Here is a 20,531-nt window from a genome sequence, read left to right as displayed (position 1 = left end):
TTTTTTTTTATTATAATGATTAAACAAACACTATTAGAAATATATTTTCTGTGTGTGTCTTTCTGTGTGGAATTTGCATGTTCTCCCCATGTTTGTGTGGGTTCACTCCAGGTACTCCGACTTCCTCCCATAGTCCGAAGACATGCCGTTAGTGGGGTTAGGTTAATTGACGATTCTAAATTGCCCATACGTGTGAATGGTTGTGTTACCCTAAATAGCAACATATACTGATTTTCTTTTAAAACACTTTGAATTCAAAAAGTTTTTTTATTTAGTTTATTTGGCAGATTGCACACAAAAAAATAGACCCAAATAATGATCTCTCTTGCATCTAGTCAATACTATTTCTTTGTCTATCAACAAAGAATTTGTATGCAAACAAATTAACATCAAGGGGGTACTATTTGTGACACTTAATGCAAGCATATGGTGTGTATACAAAGAGAGAGAGTGACAGAATGAAATAAAATCATTAAACAGACCATTAATGAGTGACAATAACACATGATTAGGAAAGAGATCCTGTTTAAAATAACTGAACCAAATGAATATTTGTGGTAAACGGCAAATTTAAGCAAATACATTTTGTTTAAAATGAACAGAATACTACTGACAGCACTTGAAAATGTAAAAACAGTTGCAGTATTGGTATATACATTATCACTCTTTACAATGTGTTATAAAAAGGCATCTTTACTTACTGATTATATATTATTAAAGTTTGAAAATAAAATCACTCCCTACTTAAAAAGGTAACTGTATTTGAGTGAATAAACAACATTTTAATCTTTAAAAAAAACATATTGGTTCTGTGCAATAGACCCCTGGACACAAATATACCACAACCATTCATTAACATTTATTTAATAGAATGAAAAAGAACACAGTGAGAAAACCCTGTAACAAACTATTGATGTGAGATGGCATATATTTATTAAATCTGGACTATATACAAAAAACAATATTTATTATTACAAATTAATCTTATTTACAGTTTGAAGGGATTTTAAACAATCTCATGCACTTCTGTTTGATTACTAAAAGATATTCATAATTAACCACACTGAGATGATTGTGCATGTCTCCTTAGGTTTTAAAGAAACAAAGAGCAATTTTCAATATTAGGAGAAAACATTTGGTTGCAATTGAGGTTTTAATTTGTCTCTTTATCACTTTGTGGGTGAAACTGATAGCTCAACTTTGGGGAACCTGAAACCACCTCTTGAACCACTATCACTGCTAGAGGATGAAGACAGTCTTGATTTTTTAGCAGGTAGCGAAACACCTGCACTCCCCTCCATTCGTGCTTCACTGTCATCTCCCAGTGTCACTTCATATGAGCCCTTTGACTTTGAACCAAAACCTCCAAAAGTACCAAACTTAAGCTTGCCTTTCTTTCCCTTGACCTTGCTTCCGAGATCTAAAGAAATGTCACCACCTTCAGCCTCTAATTGAGCTGAAGGAGAACTAACTCCCCCCTCATCACTGAAAGAGGAAGATCGATGTCTTGATTTCTTAAAAAGATCAAGTGAGGCCGATTTGCCTTTAGTTGACAAACCCAGTCCAGGATCACCCTCTAATTCTATTTTTCCACCCATCATTTCCCCAGAATGTACACTTAGCTCTTTAGAGGTCTTACCTGCTTTTCCACTGCTACTTAATTCTGCCTCTGATCCGTGAAGGTCACTTACGCTACTGCCCTTCGCTTTTGATTTGCCAAAAATTTTTGGCATCTTTACCTTAACTTTGCCTTCTTGTCTCAGCTCTGGACTGGGAACCTCAATATTTTGAGAACTGACTTGGCAACTAATAGATGGAGATTCTGTCTTGATGTCTACACTAGCTGCAGGTTCTGATTCAATATTTCCTCCACTTTCTTTGGTTTCCACCTGTGGCAACACAATGCCAAACTTTGGCATTGTGATTTTGGTAAATGTGACTTTACCCTCTGGGTACTGAAGGCCACCACTTGCACTTCCTCCTGAAGCACTTGCGTTTATTTCTGAATCAGTCCCGCTTTGCATTTTAATATTAGAAGATTTTACTTTCATGTTCGACCCTTCCAAGTTAACATTTGCACTATGACTGCCAGAGCCATCAATGGCAGATAAAGATCCATCTCCTTTTAGTTTTGGTGATTTTATATCTAATTCTACATCAGGAAAATGAAGCTTTCCAAACCGAGACTTCTTTGTTTTTGTTCCTTTAGCATAACTGTTTGTTATGTCTGCATTGATTTCTGTTGATGGTGTTTCTATGTCAACATCAGGTTTCTTTGCCTTTCCTTTAACTTTTGGAAGTTTAAATTTTCCTTTTTTCCCTTTTACATTGATGTCAATATCAGGGGCATCAACACTTGCGTCAGTGTCTGGGAAACTAACTTCTGTTTTGAGACTTTTTGGTGCTGTACTGGGCATCTTGATATTGGATTTAGACTCTTCGAGAATTGGGGTTTTCATTGCAAACTTAGGACCTTTAAACTTAGGAAAGGTAACAGCAGTCTTTTCATCATCATTAGAGATGTTAGCATTTGGACCTTTTATGTCACTTTCAAACATGGGCACCGATGCATCCACTTCACCTTTAACTTTAGGCCCTTTTAGGTCAATTCCAATATCGGATGTTTTAAATTCATTGTTGGGTTTGGGAATGTTAATGTTAATGTCGGGGCCCTGCAACTTAGGTCCAGACAATGATGGAAGTTTCATTTTGGGTCCTTTTGGTTTTGCATAGGAACATTCAACTTCAGGCACTGTAATATCAACTTTCGGTGTTTTTACATTGATATCGGCCTTGGGAAGGTGTATGTCGGCATCTGGACCCTCAACCTTTGGACCTTTCAAACCAAAAGATGGCATTTTAATACTGGGCATATTAAGTGCACTTTTGGGTCCTTGAATGTCAATCTCTGGACCTTGGATATCCATCTTGGGGCCTTTGATGTCTCCCTCAACCTTTGGAGCTGAGACATCTCCCTTAACTTTGGGGCCTTTCAAATTAATGTCGAAGTCTGGTAGACTTGGTCCTGAAAGTGATGGAAGGTTGAACTTTGGCCCTTTCAATTTTACATCAGGACCTTCAAGGTCTGGTCCACTAATATCAACTCCCGGTGCTTTCACTCTTCCTTCAATCTTTGGAACATCCACCTCACCTTCAACTTTGGGGCCTTTCAGATTGAAATCCACATCAGGCATGGAGATTTTGGGCCCGGAAATACCTGGCATCTTGAATTTTGGTCCTTTGATCTTTCCACTCGGACCCTCGATATCGAAGTCCGCTCCTTTAATGTCAACTTCCGGGGCTTTGATGTCAATATCCCCTTTAGGAAGGCTGACATCAACATCTGGACCTTCAACTTTTGGGCCCTTCATACCAAAGCCTGGCATTTTGAATTTGGGCATTTTAAGTCCTCCCTTGTGGCCCTCAATGTCAATATCTGGTCCCTCAATGTTCACCTTGGGTGCCTTTATGTCTCCCTCAATCTTTGGAGCGGACACGTCAACATCTCCCTTCAGTTTTGGGCCTTTCAAATTAATGTCAAAGTCTGGTAGGTTGGGTCCTGACAGTGATGGAAGTTTGAACTTGGGACCTTTCAGTTTTCCATCAGGCCCTTCGACTTCTGGTCCACTAATATCAACTTCAGGTCCTTTGACATTGAAATCAGCTTTGGGAAGGTTTATGTCAACATCTGGACCCTCCACCTTTGGACCTTTAAAGCCAAATGTTGGCATTTTAATGTGGGGCATTTCAAATCCACCTTTTGGACCTTCAATGTCAACTTTCGGTCCCTCAAAGTCGACTCCCGGTCCTTTCACTTTTCCTTCAATCTTTGGAATATCCACCTCACCTTCAACTTTGGGGCCTTTCAGATTGAAATCCATATCTGGCATGGACATTTTGGGCCCAGATATACTTGGCATCTTGAATTTTGGTCCTTTGATCTTTCCACTCGGACCCTCGACATCAATGTCCGCTCCTTTAATGTCAACTTCCGGGGCTTTGATGTCAATATCCCGCTTAGGAAGGCTGACATCAACATCTGGACCTTCAACTTTTGGACCCTTCATACCAAAGCCTGGCATTTTGAATTTGGGCATTTTAAGTCCTCCTTTGTGGCCCTCAATGTCAACATCTGGTCCCTCAATGTCCACCTTGGGTGCCTTTATGTCTCCCTCAATCTTTGGAACGGACACATCAACATCTCCCTTGAGTTTGGGCCCTTTCAAATTAATGTCAAAGTCGGGTAGGCTGGGTCCTGACAGTGATGGCAGTTTAAATTTGGGTCCTTTTAGTTTGGCATCAGGGCCTTCGATTTCTGGTCCACTAATATCAACTTCAGGTCCTTTCACATTGAAATCAGCTTTGGGAAGGTTTACGTCAACATCTGGACCCTCCACCTTTGGACCTTTAAAGCCAAATGTTGGCATTTTAATTTTTGGCATTTCAAATCCACCTTTTGGACCTTCAATGTCAACTTTCGGTCCCTCAAAGTCGACTCCTGGTGCTTTCACTTTTCCTTCAATCTTTGGAATATCCACCTCACCTTCAACTTTGGGGCCTTTCAGATTGAAATCCATATCCGGCATGGAGATTTTGGGCCCGGATAAACTTGGCATCTTGAATTTTGGTCCTTTGATTTTTCCACTCGGACCCTCCACATCAATATCGACTCCTTTAAAGTCAACTTCCGGGGCTTTGATGTCAATATCCCCTTTAGGAAGGCTGACATCAACATCTGGACCTTCAACTTTTGGGCCCTTCATACCAAAGCCTGGCATTTTGAATTTGGGCATTTTAAGTCCTCCCTTGTGGCCCTCAATGTCAACATCTGGTCCCTCAATGTCCACCTTGGGTGCCTTTATGTCTCCCTCAATCTTTGGAACGGACACATCAACATCTCCCTTGAGTTTGGGCCCTTTCAAATTAATGTCAAAGTCTGGTAGGCTGGGTCCTGACAGTGATGGCAGTTTGAACTTGGGTCCTTTGAGTTTGGCATCAGGGCCTTCGATTTCTGGTCCACTAATATCAACTTCAGGTCCTTTCACATTGAAATCAGCTTTGGGAAGGTTTATGTCAACATCTGGACCCTCCACCTTTGGACCTTTAAAGCCAAATGTTGGCATTTTAATTTTGGGCATTTCAAATCCACCTTTTGGACCTTCGATGTCAACTTTTGGTCCCTCAATGTCAACTCCCGGTGCTTTCACTTTTCCTTCAATCTTTGGAATATCCACCTCACCTTCAACTTTGGGGCCTTTCAGATTGAAATCCACATCAGGCATTGAAATTTTGGGCCCGGATAAACTTGGCATCTTGAATTTTGGTCCTTTGATCTTTCCACTCGGACCCTCGACATCAATGTCAGCTCCTTTAATGTCAACGTCGGGTGCTTTGATGTCAATATCCCCTTTAGGAAGGCTGACATCAACATCTGGACCTTCAACTTTTGGACCCTTCATACCAAAGCCTGGCATTTTGAATTTGGGCATTTTAAGTCCTCCTTTGTGGCCCTCAATGTCAATATTTGGTCCTTCAATGTCCACCTTGGGTGCTTTTATGTCTCCCTCAATCTTTGGAGCAGACACATCAACGTCTCCTTTGAGTTTGGGCCCTTTCAAATTAATGTCAAAATCTGGTAGGCTGGGTCCTGACAGTGATGGCAGTTTGAACTTGGGCCCTTTCAGTTTTCCATCAGGCCCTTCAACTTCTAGTCCACTAATATCAACTTCAGGTGCTTTGATATTGACATCAGCTTTGGGAAGGTTTATGTCAACATCTGGACCCTCCACCTTTGGACCTTTAAAGCCAAAAGATGGCATCTTAATATGTGGCATTTCAAATCCACCTTTTGGACCTTCAATATCAACCTGGGGACCTTTGATGTCAAGTTCAGGTGTTTTGAACTTTCCTTCAATCTTTGGAACATCTAAATCACCTTCAACTTTGGGGCCTTTCAGATTGAAATCCACATCAGGCATTGAGATTTTGGGCCCAGATATACCTGGCATCTTGAATTTTGGTCCTTTGATCTTTCCACTCGGACCCTCCACATCAATGTCTGCTCCTTTAATGTCAACGTCGGGGGCTTTGATGTCAATATCCCCTTTAGGAAGGCTGACATCAACATCTGGACCTTCAACTTTTGGACCCTTCATACCAAAGCCTGGCATTTTGAATTTGGGCATTTTAAGTCCTCCTTTGTGGCCCTCAATGTCAACATCTGGTCCCTCAATGTCCACCTTGGGTGCCTTTATGTCTCCCTCAATCTTTGGAACGGACACATCAACATCTCCCTTGATTTTGGGCCCTTTCAAATTAATGTCAAAGTCGGGTAGGCTGGGTCCTGACAGTGATGGCAGTTTAAATTTGGGTCCTTTTAGTTTGGCATCAGGGCCTTCGATTTCTGGTCCACTAATATCAACTTCAGGTCCTTTCACATTGAAATCAGCTTTGGGAAGGTTTACGTCAACATCTGGACCCTCCACCTTTGGACCCTTGAAACCAAATGTTGGCATTTTAATTTTGGGCATTTCAAATCCACCTTTGGGGCCCTTAGCATCAAACTCTGGACCTTCGATATCTACTTCCGGTACCTTTATTTCTCCTTGCATTTTTGGAATTTTGATGTCACCTTCAAGTTTAGGACTTTTCAAGTTAAAATCCACATCCGGCATGGAGATTTTTGGCCCGGATATACCTGGCATCTTGAATTTTGGTCCTTTGATCTTTCCACTCGGACCCTCCACATCAATGTCTGCTCCTTTAATGTCAACTTCCGGGGCTTTAATGTCAATATCCCCTTTAGGAAGGCTGACATCAACATCTGGACCTTCAACTTTTGGACCCTTCATACCAAAGCCTGGCATTTTGAATTTGGGCATTTTAAGTCCTCCCTTGTGGCCCTCAATGTCAATATCTGGTCCTTCGATGTCCACCTTGGGTGCCTTTATGTCTCCCTCAATCTTTGGAACGGACACATCAACATCTCCCTTGAGTTTGGGCCCTTTCAAATTAATGTCAAAGTCGGGTAGGCTGGGTCCTGACAGTGATGGCAGTGTAAACTTGGGTCCTTTGAGTTTTCCATCAGGGCCTTCAACTTCTGGTAGACTAATATCAATTTCAGGTGCTTTGACATTGACATCAGCTTTGGGAAGGTTTATGTCAACATCTGGACCCTCAACCTTTGGACCTTTGAAACCAAATGTTGGCATTTTAATTTTGGGCATATCCAGTCCACCTTTTGGGCCTTCCAAGTCAATCTCTGAGCCTTTTATATCCACCTTAGGTACCTTTATCTTTCCTTCAGCCTTTGGTATATCAACATCACCTTCAAATTTAGGACCTTTTAGTTTGAAATCTACGTCTGGCATGGAAATCTTTGGTCCTGAGATATTTGGCATCTTGAATTTTGATCCTTTGATCTTCCCACTTGGACCCTCAACGTCAATATCAGGTGCTTCTATTTTCACTTCCGGTGTCTCTATTTCAGTCTTAGGTGTTGAAACATTTATATCAGCATCTGGACCTTCAACTTTTGGACTTTTAAATCCAAATTTTGGCATTTTGAATTTAGATCCTTTGGCTTTTGGTGTAGACAGTTCCAAATCAAGGTCAACACCCTCAAGGCTGCCAGTTTTTCCTTTGAGGTTGATGTCGCCTTGTGGCAATTTCAACTCACTGTCTGGTGCATTTAGCTTTGGACCCTTGAAACCAAACCTTGGCAGTTTGAATTTCATTTTCTTTGAACCAGTTTCTGGAATATCAATTGAAGCATCTGGTCCCTCAATTTCAGGTTTTGATAGTTGAAAATCCCCCTTCATATCTCCTTTCAACTTTGGTCCCTTTAAATTGATGTCAACATCTGGCAGGGACATTTTGGGTCCACTTATTGTTGGAAACTTTACCTTGGGCCCTGAAAATTTTCCCTGTGGAGAGCCAATGTCCATCTTGGGACCGTGGACATCTACTTCAGGGATTTTAATATCGCCTTCAATCTTTGGAGCTGACACATCAACATCTCCCTTGAGTTTGGGCCCTTTCAAATTAATGTCAAAGTCGGGTAGGCTGGGTCCTGACAGTGATGGCAGTTTGAACTTGGGTCCTTTGAGTTTGGCATCAGGGCCTTCGATTTCTGGTCCACTAATATCAACTTCAGGTGCTTTGACATTGAAATCAGCTTTGGGAAGGTTTATGTCAACATCTGGACCCTCCACCTTTGGACCTTTAAAGCCAAATGTTGGCATTTTAATTTTGGGCATTTCAAATCCACCTTTTGGACCTTCGATGTCAACCTTTGGTCCCTCAATGTCGACTCCCGGTGCTTTCACTTTTCCTTCAATCTTTGGAACATCCACCTCACCTTCAACTTTGGGGCCTTTCAGATTGAAATCCACATCAGGCATTGAAATTTTAGGCCCAGATATTCCTGGCATCTTGAATTTTGGTCCTTTAATCTTTCCACTCGGACCCTCGACATCAATGTCCACTCCTTTAATGTCAACTTCGGGGGCTTTGATGTCAATATCCCCTTTAGGAAGGCTGACATCAACATCTGGACCTTCAACCTTTGGACCTTTCATACCAAAGCCTGGCATTTTGAATTTGGGCATTTTAAGCCCTCCTTTGTGGCCCTCAATGTCAACATCTGGTCCCTCAATGTCCACCTTGGGTGCCTTTATATCTCCCTCAATCTTTGGAACTGACACATCAACATCTCCCTTGAGTTTGGGCCCTTTCAAATTAATGTCAAAGTCTGGTAGGCTGGGTCCTGACAGTGATGGCAGTTTAAATTTGGGTCCTTTGAGTTTGGCATCAGGGCCTTCGATTTCTGGTCCACTAATATCAACTTCAGGTCCTTTCACATTGAAATCAGCTTTGGGAAGGTTTATGTCAACATCTGGACCCTCCACCTTTGGACCTTTAAAGCCAAATGTTGGCATTTTAATTTTGGGCATTTCAAATCCACCTTTTGGACCTTCGATGTCAACTTTCGGTCCCTCAATGTCAACTCCTGGTGCTTTCACTTTTCCTTCAATCTTTGGAATATCCACCTCACCTTCAACTTTGGGGCCTTTCAGATTGAAATCCACATCAGGCATTGAAATTTTGGGCCCGGATAAACTTGGCATCTTGAATTTTGGTCCTTTGATCTTTCCACTCGGACCCTCGACATCAATGTCTGCTCCTTTAATGTCAACTTCGGGTGCTTTGATGTCAATATTCCCTTTAGGAAGGCTGACATCAACATCTGGACCTTCAACTTTTGGACCCTTCATGCCAAAGCCTGGCATTTTGAATTTGGGCATTTTAAGTCCTCCTTTGTGGCCCTCAATGTCAACATCTGGTCCCTCGATGTCCACCTTGGGTGCCTTTATATCTCCCTCAATCTTTGGAACGGACACATCAACATCTCCCTTGAGTTTTGGCCCTTTAAAATTAATGTCAAAGTCTGGTAGGCTGGGTCCTGACAGTGATGGCAGTTTAAATTTGGGTCCTTTGAGTTTGGCATCAGGGCCTTCGATTTCTGGTCCACTAATATCAACTTCAGGTCCTTTCACATTGAAATCAGCTTTGGGAAGGTTTATGTCAACATCTGGACCCTCCACCTTTGGACCTTTAAAACCAAATGTTGGCATTTTAATTTTGGGCATTTCAAATCCACCTTTTGGACCTTCGATGTCAACTTTTGGTCCCTCAATGTCAACTCCTGGTGCTTTCACTTTTCCTTCAATCTTTGGAACATCTAAATCACCTTCAACTTTGGGGCCTTTCAGATTGAAATCCACATCAGGCATTGAAATTTTGGGCCCAGATATCCCTGGCATCTTGAATTTTGGTCCTTTGATCTTTCCACTCGGACCCTCGACTTCAATGTCAGCTCCTTTAATGTCAACTTCGGGGGCTTTGATGTCAATATTCCCTTTAGGAAGGCTGACATCAACATCTGGACCTTCAACTTTTGGACCCTTCATACCAAAGCCTGGCATTTTGAATTTGGGCATTTTAAGTCCTCCTTTGTGGCCCTCAATGTCAAAATCTGGTCCCTCGATGTCCACCTTGGGTGCCTTTATATCTCCCTCAATCTTTGGAACGGACACATCAACATCTCCCTTGAGTTTTGGGCCTTTCAAATTAATGTCAAAGTCTGGTAGGCTGGGTCCTGACAGTGATGGCAGTTTGAACTTGGGTCCTTTGAGTTTGGCATCAGGGACTTCGACTTCTGGTCCACTAATATCAACTTCAGGTCCTTTGACATTGAAATCAGCTTTGGGAAGGTTTATGTCAACATCTGGACCCTCCACCTTTGGACCTTTAAAGCCAAATGTTGGCATTTTAATTTTGGGCATTTCAAATCCACCTTTTGGACCTTCGATGTCAACTTTCGGTCCCTCAATGTCAACTCCTGGTGCTTTCACTTTTCCTTCAATCTTTGGAATATCCACCTCACCTTCAACTTTGGGGCCTTTCAGATTGAAATCCACATCAGGCATTGAAATTTTGGGCCCGGATAAACTTGGCATCTTGAATTTTGGTCCTTTGATCTTTCCACTCGGACCCTCGACATCAATGTCTGCTCCTTTAATGTCAACGCCGGGTGCTTTGATGTCAATATTCCCTTTAGGAAGGCTGACATCAACATCTGGACCTTCAACTTTTGGACCCTTCATGCCAAAGCCTGGCATTTTGAATTTGGGCATTTTAAGTCCTCCTTTGTGGCCCTCAATGTCAACATCTGGTCCCTCGATGTCCACCTTGGGTGCCTTTATATCACCCTCAATCTTTGGAACGGACACATCAACATCTCCCTTGAGTTTGGGCCCTTTCAAATTAATGTCAAAGTCTGGTAGGCTGGGTCCTGACAGTGATGGCAGTTTAAATTTGGGTCCTTTGAGTTTGGCATCAGGGCCTTCGATTTCTGGTCCACTAATATCAACTTCAGGTCCTTTCACATTGAAATCAGCTTTGGGAAGGTTTATGTCAACATCTGGACCCTCCACCTTTGGACCTTTAAAACCAAATGTTGGCATTTTAATTTTGGGCATTTCAAATCCACCTTTTGGACCTTCGATGTCAACTTTTGGTCCCTCAATGTCAACTCCTGGTGCTTTCACTTTTCCTTCAATCTTTGGAACATCTAAATCACCTTCAACTTTGGGGCCTTTCAGATTGAAATCCACATCAGGCATTGAAATTTTGGGCCCGGATAAACTTGGCATCTTGAATTTTGGTCCTTTGATCTTTCCACTCGGACCCTCGACTTCAATGTCAGCTCCTTTAATGTCAACTTCGGGGGCTTTGATGTCAATATTCCCTTTAGGAAGGCTGACATCAACATATGGACCTTCAACTTTTGGACCCTTCATACCAAAGCCTGGCATTTTGAATTTGGGCATTTTAAGTCCTCCTTTGTGGCCCTCAATGTCAAAATCTGGTCCCTCGATGTCCACCTTGGGTGCCTTTATATCTCCCTCAATCTTTGGAACGGACACATCAACATCTCCCTTGAGTTTTGGGCCTTTCAAATTAATGTCAAAGTCTGGTAGGCTGGGTCCTGACAGTGATGGCAGTTTGAACTTGGGTCCTTTGAGTTTGGCATCAGGGCCTTCGACTTCTGGTCCACTAATATCAACTTCAGGTCCTTTCACATTGAAATCAGCTTTGGGAAGGTTTATGTCAACATCTGGACCCTCCACCTTTGGACCTTTAAAGCCAAATGTTGGCATTTTAATTTTGGGCATTTCAAATCCACCTTTTGGACCTTCGATGTCAACCTTTGGTCCCTCAATGTCAACTCCCGGTGCTTTCACTTTTCCTTCAATCTTTGGAATATCCACCTCACCTTCAACTTTGGGGCCTTTCAGATTGAAATCCACATCAGGCATTGAAATTTTCGACCCGGATAAACTTGGCATCTTGAATTTTGGTCCTTTGATTTTTCCACTCGGACCCTCGACATCAATATCTGCTCCTTTAATGTCAACTTCGGGGGCTTTGATGTCAATATCCCCCTTAGGAAGGCTGACATCAACATCTGGACCTTCAACTTTTGGACCCTTCATACCAAAGGATGGCATTTTGAATTTGGGCATTTTAAGTCCTCCTTTATGGCCCTCAATGTCAACATCTGGTCCCTCAATGTCGACCTTGGGTGCCTTTATATCTCCCTCAATCTTTGGAACGGACACATCAACATCTCCCTTGAGTTTGGGCCCTTTCAAATTAATGTCAAAGTCTGGTAGGCTGGGTCCTGACAGTGATGGCAGTTTAAATTTGGGTCCTTTGAGTTTGGCATCAGGGCCTTCGATTTCTGGTCCACTAATATCAACTCCAGGTCCTTTGACATTGAAATCAGCTTTGGGAAGGTTTATGTCAACATCTGGACCCTCCACCTTTGGACCTTTAAAGCCAAAGGTTGGCATTTTAATTTTGGGCATTTCAAATCCACCTTTTGGACCTTCAATGTCAACCTTTGGTCCCTCAATGTCGACTCCCGGTGCTTTCATTTTTCCTTCAATCTTTGGAATATCCACCTCACCTTCAACTTTGGGGCCTTTCAGATTGAAATCCACATCAGGCATTGAAATTTTGGGCCCGGATAAACTTGGCATCTTGAATTTTGGTCCTTTGATCTTTCCACTCGGACCCTCGACATCAATGTCTGCTCCTTTAATGTCAACGTCGGGTGCTTTGATGTCAATATCCCCTTTAGGAAGGCTGACATCAACATCTGGACCTTCAACTTTTGGACCCTTCATACCAAAGCCTGGCATTTTGAATTTGGGCATTTTAAGTCCTCCTTTGTGGCCCTCAATGTCAACATCTGGGCCCTCAACGTCCACCTTGGGTGCCTTTATGTCTCCCTCAATCTTTGGAACTGACACATCAACATCTCCCTTGAGTTTGGGCCCTTTCAAATTAATGTCAAAATCTGGTAGGCTGGGTCCTGACAGTGATGGCAGTTTGAATTTGGGTCCTTTGAGTTTGGCATCAGGGCCTTCTATTTCTAGTCCACTAATATCAACTTCAGGTCCTTTGACATTGACATCAGCTTTGGGAAGGTTTATGTCAACATCTGGACCCTCCACCTTTGGACCTTTAAAACCAAATGTTGGCATTTTAATTTTGGGCATTTCAAATCCACCTTTTGGACCTTCGATGTCAACTTTTGGTCCCTCAATGTCAACTCCCGGTGCTTTCACTTTTCCTTCAATCTTTGGAATATCCACCTCACCTTCAACTTTGGGGCCTTTCAGATTGAAATCCACATCAGGCATTGAAATTTTAGGCCCAGATAAACTTGGCATCTTGAATTTTGGTCCTTTAATCTTTCCACTCGGACCCTCGACATCAATGTCAGCTCCTTTAATGTCAACTTCGGGGGCTTTGATGTCAATATCACCTTTAGGAAGGCTGACATCAACATCTGGACCTTCAACTTTTGGACCCTTCATACCAAAGCCTGGCATTTTGAATTTGGGCATTTTAAGTCCTCCTTTATGGCCCTCAATGTCAACATCTGGTCCTTCAATGTCCACCTTGGGTGCCTTTATGTCTCCCTCAATCTTTGGAACGGACACATCAACATCTCCCTTGATTTTGGGCCCTTTCAAATTAATGTCAAAGTCTGGTAGGCTGGGTCCTGACAGTGATGGCAGTTTGAACTTGGGTCCTTTGAGTTTGGCATCAGGGCCTTCGATTTCTGGTCCACTAATATCAATTTCAGGTGCTTTGATATTGACATCAGCTTTGGGAAGGTTTATGTCAACATCTGGACCCTCCACCTTTGGACCTTTAAAGCCAAATGTTGGCATTTTAATTTTGGGCATTTCAAATCCACCTTTTGGACCTTCGATGTCAACTTTTGGTCCCTCAATGTCAACTCCCGGTGCTTTCACTTTTCCTTCAATCTTTGGAATATCCACCTCACCTTCAACTTTGGGGCCTTTCAGATTGAAATCCACATCAGGCATTGAAATTTTGGGCCCGGATAAACTTGGCATCTTGAATTTTGGTCCTTTGATCTTTCCACTCGGACCCTCGACATCAATGTCAGCTCCTTTAATGTCAACGTCGGGGGCTTTGATGTCAATATCCCCTTTAGGAAGGCTGACATCAACATCTGGACCTTCAACTTTTGGACCCTTCATACCAAAGCCTGGCATTTTGAATTTGGGCATTTTAAGTCCTCCTTTGTGGCCCTCAATGTCAACATCTGGGCCCTCAACGTCCACCTTGGGTGCCTTTATGTCTCCCTCAATCTTTGGAACGGACACATCAACATCTCCCTTGAGTTTGGGCCCTTTCAAATTAATGTCAAAGTCTGGTAGGCTGGGTCCTGACAGTGATGGCAGTTTGAACTTGGGTCCTTTGAGTTTGGCATCAGGGCCTTCGATTTCTGATCCACTAATATCAATTTCAGGTGCTTTGATATTGACATCAGCTTTGGGAAGGTTTATGTCAACATCTGGACCCTCCACCTTTGGACCTTTAAAGCCAAATGTTGGCATTTTAATTTTGGGCATTTCAAATCCACCTTTTGGACCTTCGATGTCAACTTTTGGTCCCTCAATGTCAACTCCCGGTGCTTTCACTTTTCCTTCAATCTTTGGAATATCCACCTCACCTTCAACTTTGGGGCCTTTCAGATTGAAATCTACATCAGGCATTGAAATTTTGGGCCCGGATAAACTTGGCATCTTGAATTTTGGTCCTTTGATCTTTCCACTCGGACCCTCGACATCAATGTCAGCTCCTTTAATGTCAACGTCGGGTGCTTTGATGTCAATATCCCCTTTAGGAAGGCTGACATCAACATCTGGACCTTCAACTTTTGGACCCTTCATACCAAAGCCTGGCATTTTGAATTTGGGCATTTTAAGTCCTCCTTTGTGGCCCTCAATGTCAACATCTGGTACTTCAATGTCCACCTTGGGTGCCTTTATGTCTCCCTCAATCTTTGGAACGGACACATCAACATCTCCCTTGATTTTGGGCCCTTTCAAATTAATGTCAAAGTCTGGTAGGCTGGGTCCTGACAGTGATGGCAGTTTGAACTTGGGTCCTTTGAGTTTGGCATCAGGGCCTTCGATTTCTGGTCCACTAATATCAATTTCAGGTGCTTTGATATTGACATCAGCTTTGGGAAGGTTTATGTCAACATCTGGACCCTCCACCTTTGGACCTTTAAAGCCAAATGTTGGCATTTTAATTTTGGGCATTTCAAATCCACCTTTTGGACCTTCGATGTCAACTTTTGGTCCCTCAATGTCAACTCCCGGTGCTTTCACTTTTCCTTCAATCTTTGGAATATCCACCTCACCTTCAACTTTGGGGCCTTTCAGATTGAAATCTACATCAGGCATGGAAATTTTGGGCCCGGATAAACTTGGCATCTTGAATTTTGATCCTTTGATCTTTCCACTCGGACCCTCGACATCAATGTCTGCTCCTTTAATGTCAACTTCGGGTGCTTTGATGTCAATATTCCCTTTAGGAAGGCTGACATCAACATCTGGACCTTCAACTTTTGGACCCTTCATACCAAAGCCTGGCATTTTGAATTTGGGCATTTTTAGCCCTCCTTTGTGGCCCTCAATGTCAACATCTGGTCCCTCAATGTCCACCTTGGGTGCCTTTATGTCTCCCTCAATCTTTGGAGCGGACACATCAACATCTCCCTTGAGTTTGGGCCCTTTCAAATTAATGTCAAAATCTGGTAGGCTGGGTCCTGACAGTGATGGCAGTTTAAATTTGGGTCCTTTTAGTTTGGCATCAGGGCCTTCGATTTCTGGTCCACTAATATCAACTTCAGGTCCTTTCACATTGACATCAGCTTTGGGAAGGTTTATGTCAACATCTGGACCCTCCACCTTTGGACCTTTAAGGCCAAATGTTGGCATTTTAATTTTGGGCATTTCAAATCCACCTTTTGGACCTTCAATATCAACTTTTGGTCCCCCAATGTCGACTCCTGGTGCTTTCACTTTTCCTTCAATCTTTGGAACATCCACCTCACCTTCAACTTTGGGGCCTTTCAGATTGAAATCTACATCAGGCATTGAAATTTTAGGCCCAGATATCCCTGGCATCTTGAATTTTGGTCCTTTGATCTTTCCACTCGGACCCTCGACATCAATGTCCACTCCTTTAATGTCAACTTCAGGGGCTTTGATGTCAATATCCCCTTTAGGAAGGCTGACATCAACATCTGGACCTTCAACTTTTGGACCCTTCATACCAAAGCCTGGCATTTTGAATTTGGGCATTTTAAGTCCTCCTTTGTGGCCCTCAATGTCAACATCTGGTCCCTCAATGTCCACCTTGGGTGCCTTTATGTCTCCCTCAATCTTTGGAACTGACACATCAACATCTCCCTTGAGTTTGGGCCCTTTCAAATTAATGTCAAAATCTGGTAGGCTGGGTCCTGACAGTGATGGCAGTTTGAATTTGGGTCCTTTTAGTTTTCCATCAGGGCCTTCTATTTCTGGTCCACTAATATCAATTTCAGGTCCTTTGACATTGACATCAGCTTTGGGAAGGTTTATGTCAACATCTGGACCCTCCACCTTTGGACCTTTAAGGCCAAATGTTGGCATTTTTATTTTGGGCATTTCAAATCCACCTTTTGGACCTTCGATGTCAACTTTTGGTCCCTCAATGTCGACTCCTGGTGCTTTCACTTTTCCTTCAATCTTTGGAACATCCACCTCACCTTCAACTTTGGGGCCTTTCAGATTGAAATCCACATCAGGCATTGAAATTTTAGGCCCAGATATTCCTGGCATCTTGAATTTTGGTCCTTTGATCTTTCCACTCGGACCCTCGACATCAATGTCAGCTCCTTTAATGTCAACGCCGGGTGCTTTGATGTCAATATCCCCTTTAGGAAGGCTGACATCAACATCTGGACCTTCAACTTTTGGACCCTTCATACCAAAGCCTGGCATTTTGAATTTGGGCATTTTAAGTCCTCCTTTGTGGCCCTCAATGTCAACATCTGGTCCCTCAATGTCCACCTTGGGTGCCTTTATGTCTCCCTCAATCTTTGGAGCGGACACATCAACATCTCCCTTGAGTTTGGGCCCTTTCAAATTAATGTCAAAATCTGGTAGGCTGGGTCCTGACAGTGATGGCAGTTTGAATTTGGGTCCTTTGAGTTTGGCATCAGGGCCTTCGATTTCTGGTCCTTTAATATCAACTTCAGGTCCTTTCACATTGAAATCAGCTTTGGGAAGGTTTATGTCAACATCTGGACCCTCTACTTTTGGACCTTTAAAGCCAAATGTTGGCATTTTAATTTTGGGCATTTCAAATCCACCTTTTGGACCTTCAATATCAACTTTTGGTCCCTCAATGTCAACTCCCGGTGCTTTCACTTTTCCTTCAATCTTTGGAACATCCACCTCACCTTCAACTTTGGGGCCTTTCAGATTGAAATCGACATCAGGCATGGAAATTTTAGGCCCGGACATACCTGACATCTTGAATTTTGGTCCTTTGATCTTTCCACTCGGACCCTCGACATCAATGTCTCCTCCTTTAATGTCAACGTCGGGTGCATTGATGTCAATATCCCCTTTAGGAAGGCTGACATCAACATCTGGACCTTCAACTTTTGGACCCTTCATACCAAAGCCTGGCATTTTGAATTTGGGCATTTTAAGTCCTCCTTTGTGGCCCTCAATGTCAACATCTGGTCCCTCAATGTCCACCTTGGGTGCCTTTATGTCTCTCTCAATCTTTGGAGCGGACACATCAACATCTCCCTTGAGTTTTGGGCCTTTCAAATTAATGTCAAAATCTGGTAGGCTGGGTCCTGACAGTGATGGCAGTTTGAATTTGGGTCCTTTGAGTTTGGCATCAGGGCCTTCTATTTCTGGTCCTCTAATATCAACTTCAGGTGCTTTGATATTGACATCAGCTTTGGGAAGGTTTATGTCAACATCTGGACCCTCCACCTTTGGACCTTTAAAGCCAAATGTTGGCATTTTAATTTTGGGCATTTCAAATCCACCTTTTGGACCTTCGATGTCAACTTTCGGTCCCTCAATGTCAACTCCCGGTGCTTTCACTTTTCCTTCAATCTTTGGAATATCCACCTCACCTTCAACTTTGGGGCCTTTCAGATTGAAATCCACATCAGGCATGGAAACTTTGGGCCCGGATATACCTGACATCTTGAATTGTGGTCCTTTGATCTTTCCACTCGGACCCTCAACATCAATGTCCGCTCCTTTAATATCAATGTTGGGTGCTTTGATTTCAATATCACCTTTAGGAAGGCTGACATCAACATCTGGACCTTCAACCTTTGGACCTTTCACACCAAAGGATGACATTTCAACTTTGGGCATTTTAAGTCCTCCTTTATGGCCCTCAATATTAACATATCTTCCTTCAATGTCCACTTTTGGAGCTTGTAGGTCTCCCTCAATCTTTGGAGCTGATACAGTAACATCTCCCTTGAGTTTTGGCCCTTTTACAGTGTTGTTGAACTCCTCCAATTTGGGTCCCCGTGATGATGATACATCGACTTCAGGTGCTTTAACATTAATTTCAGTCTTGGAAAGGTTAATATTCACATCCTGACCTTCAGGCTTTGGACCTTTTATGCAAAGAGATGGCATTTTAATATTGGACATAATAAGTCCACTGGTTTGGCCTTCACTGTCAATTTCTTTTCCTTCAATCTTCATTTTTGGAGTTTTTATATCCCTCTCAAGGTTTGGTACATCAACATTTCCCTTCATTTTGGGACCTTTCACACTCATGTCCAAATCTTTCAGTTTAGTTCCCGACAATGATGGTAGTTCTATTTTTGATCCTTTGAGATTCACATCAAGGTCTTCTGTGTCCACTTGCGGTCCTGTAATATCAAAATCAGGTGCTTTAACATCAATACCAGTCCTGGGAAGGTTTATCTCTAGACCTTTGACATCAATCTCGTGTGTTTTTATCTCCCCTTTTATCCCTGCTTTATTTTCAACTTTAGGTATTTTGGTGTCAGTTTTGGATTTGGAAAGTTTTAGATCAACATCTAGACGCTCTGCTTTTGGAACTCCAAATTCTGCAGCAGGCACTGTGACATTTACTTGTGTTCTTTTAATATCAACACTGGGTCCTTTAATTTTTACATCCTTACTGTCAATAGAAGGTTTTATTGCTTTAATGTCAGCTTCAGGAATTTGTACATGAGCGTTTGTTCCCTCTTTCCTCTCAGTGTCTGTATTTGAACCTTTAATGTCAAATTTCAGTCCTGCTGTTTTTCTCTCACCAGTTAAATCACCTTTTCCCTCAACCTTGTTCAGCCCAGATATGGATGGAACATTAACATCCATTTTGTATTTGCTATCAGTTGTTGGGAGTTTGATTTGAATATTAGAGTTGATTTCAGCACTTCCGATGTCACTTTCAGACTCTGAATGTCTTACACTCAAAACTGACCCTTCAGTGTTGGCTCTGGGGCCCTTGATCTGAACACCGGCTCCTTTGATGACCAGTTCAGATTTTTTTGAAGAAAGTCCCGAGGTAACATTATCTAATGTTATTGTTGATTTTTCTATCCTGCCATCTTTCAAATTTGCACCAGTATCTGTCGACCCTCCTATTCTGATATGTGGAATGTCAGTACTACCTGATCCTTTCGTCTGCAGGGGACTGATTGTAATTCCAGATATCTTAACTTTTGTCCTCTCATCTAAAGTACTGTCTGAACTTCCCATCTGTGTTTTCTCTGTGGTTGCAGTCAAAATTTTCATTCCTTTTCCTGGTAAAGACAGTCTACCCGACCCTCCGTTTTCGTCAGTTGAAATTATCCCAGCACCCCCTGACCCAGCTGTAACATGGCTGCCAGCAGTGTTTTTGTTGTCTCTTAGTGTCACAGTCATTTCTGAATCCTGAACACTTTCATCTCCTTGCTCACTACTCCCTCTTGAAGTTTCAGTGCCTTCATGGCATTTACTACCTGTTACTCCAAAGCTAGGAACCTTAAATCTAAGATCACTTCTTTCTTTTTCCTCTCCTATATGCGTTGTAGTTTGAACCCCACCATTGCCCCAGCGTGTCACAGTGGAAGTGATATTTGGCCCAGTGTAAGTTATGTCGCCTGACTCAAAAACACCTTCTTCTGCTCCCATTTTACCTGAAGGGCTGCCATGTGAGATTCTGATATGAGAAGATCCATCTCCAGATTCGTGCCTTAGCCCTTTGACGTCTGGGCTTGAAAGTTCAAGTTGCTCACTTATGCCACTTGGCATATCTACTGTGTAAGTAGTGATACGACGAGTGATGGTAGTAATTGTGCTGCCATCGCTGCTTGTGCTGCTGTGCCGCTCCGTGCGAACATCCACTCCCTCTGCAAGGTCTTCAGATTTCAGCCTTGGTTTTATCTTTCTTGTGTATATTCGCTTATAATCTTCATCATCCCCACTCTGTTGATTGAATGACACAAACATGCAAGTGTTACAGCACACCCTGTTTTAGTCCACTAGCTTTCCTGCAGACATATGAGTGATAATGTAGTTGGTTTTTCT

At 42.6% G+C, this 20,531-nt stretch overlaps 1 protein-coding gene across 2 annotated transcripts in view; it reads right to left on the bottom strand.

Moving 5' to 3' along the window:
• Nucleotides 1–247: 247 nt before the first annotated feature.
• ahnak (AHNAK nucleoprotein) overlaps nt 248–20,531 on the bottom strand; it is a 32,147-nt gene continuing 11,863 nt past the window's right edge. Inside the window, exons 6-7 of one of the 2 annotated variants that reach the window (XM_080900601.1) lie at nt 20,141–20,429; nt 248–18,865 (exon numbers count right to left, since the gene is read on the bottom strand). In XM_080900601.1, coding sequence (XP_080756727.1) covers nt 1,170–18,865; nt 20,141–20,429 — 17,985 coding nt within the window. In that variant the 3' untranslated portion in view covers nt 248–1,169. Of the gene's footprint in view, nt 20,430–20,531 lie in introns of both variants that reach the window. The other variant, XM_080900600.1, reaches the window with a different exon arrangement.

The sequence above is a fragment of the Rhamphochromis sp. 'chilingali' genome, assembly GCF_963969265.1.
Source record: "Rhamphochromis sp. 'chilingali' genome assembly, chromosome: 13".
Taxonomy (NCBI): Eukaryota; Metazoa; Chordata; class Actinopteri; order Cichliformes; family Cichlidae; genus Rhamphochromis; species Rhamphochromis sp. 'chilingali'.
Note: the sequence above shows the minus strand (reverse complement) of the source record. Positions and strands in the feature narration are given on the sequence as shown.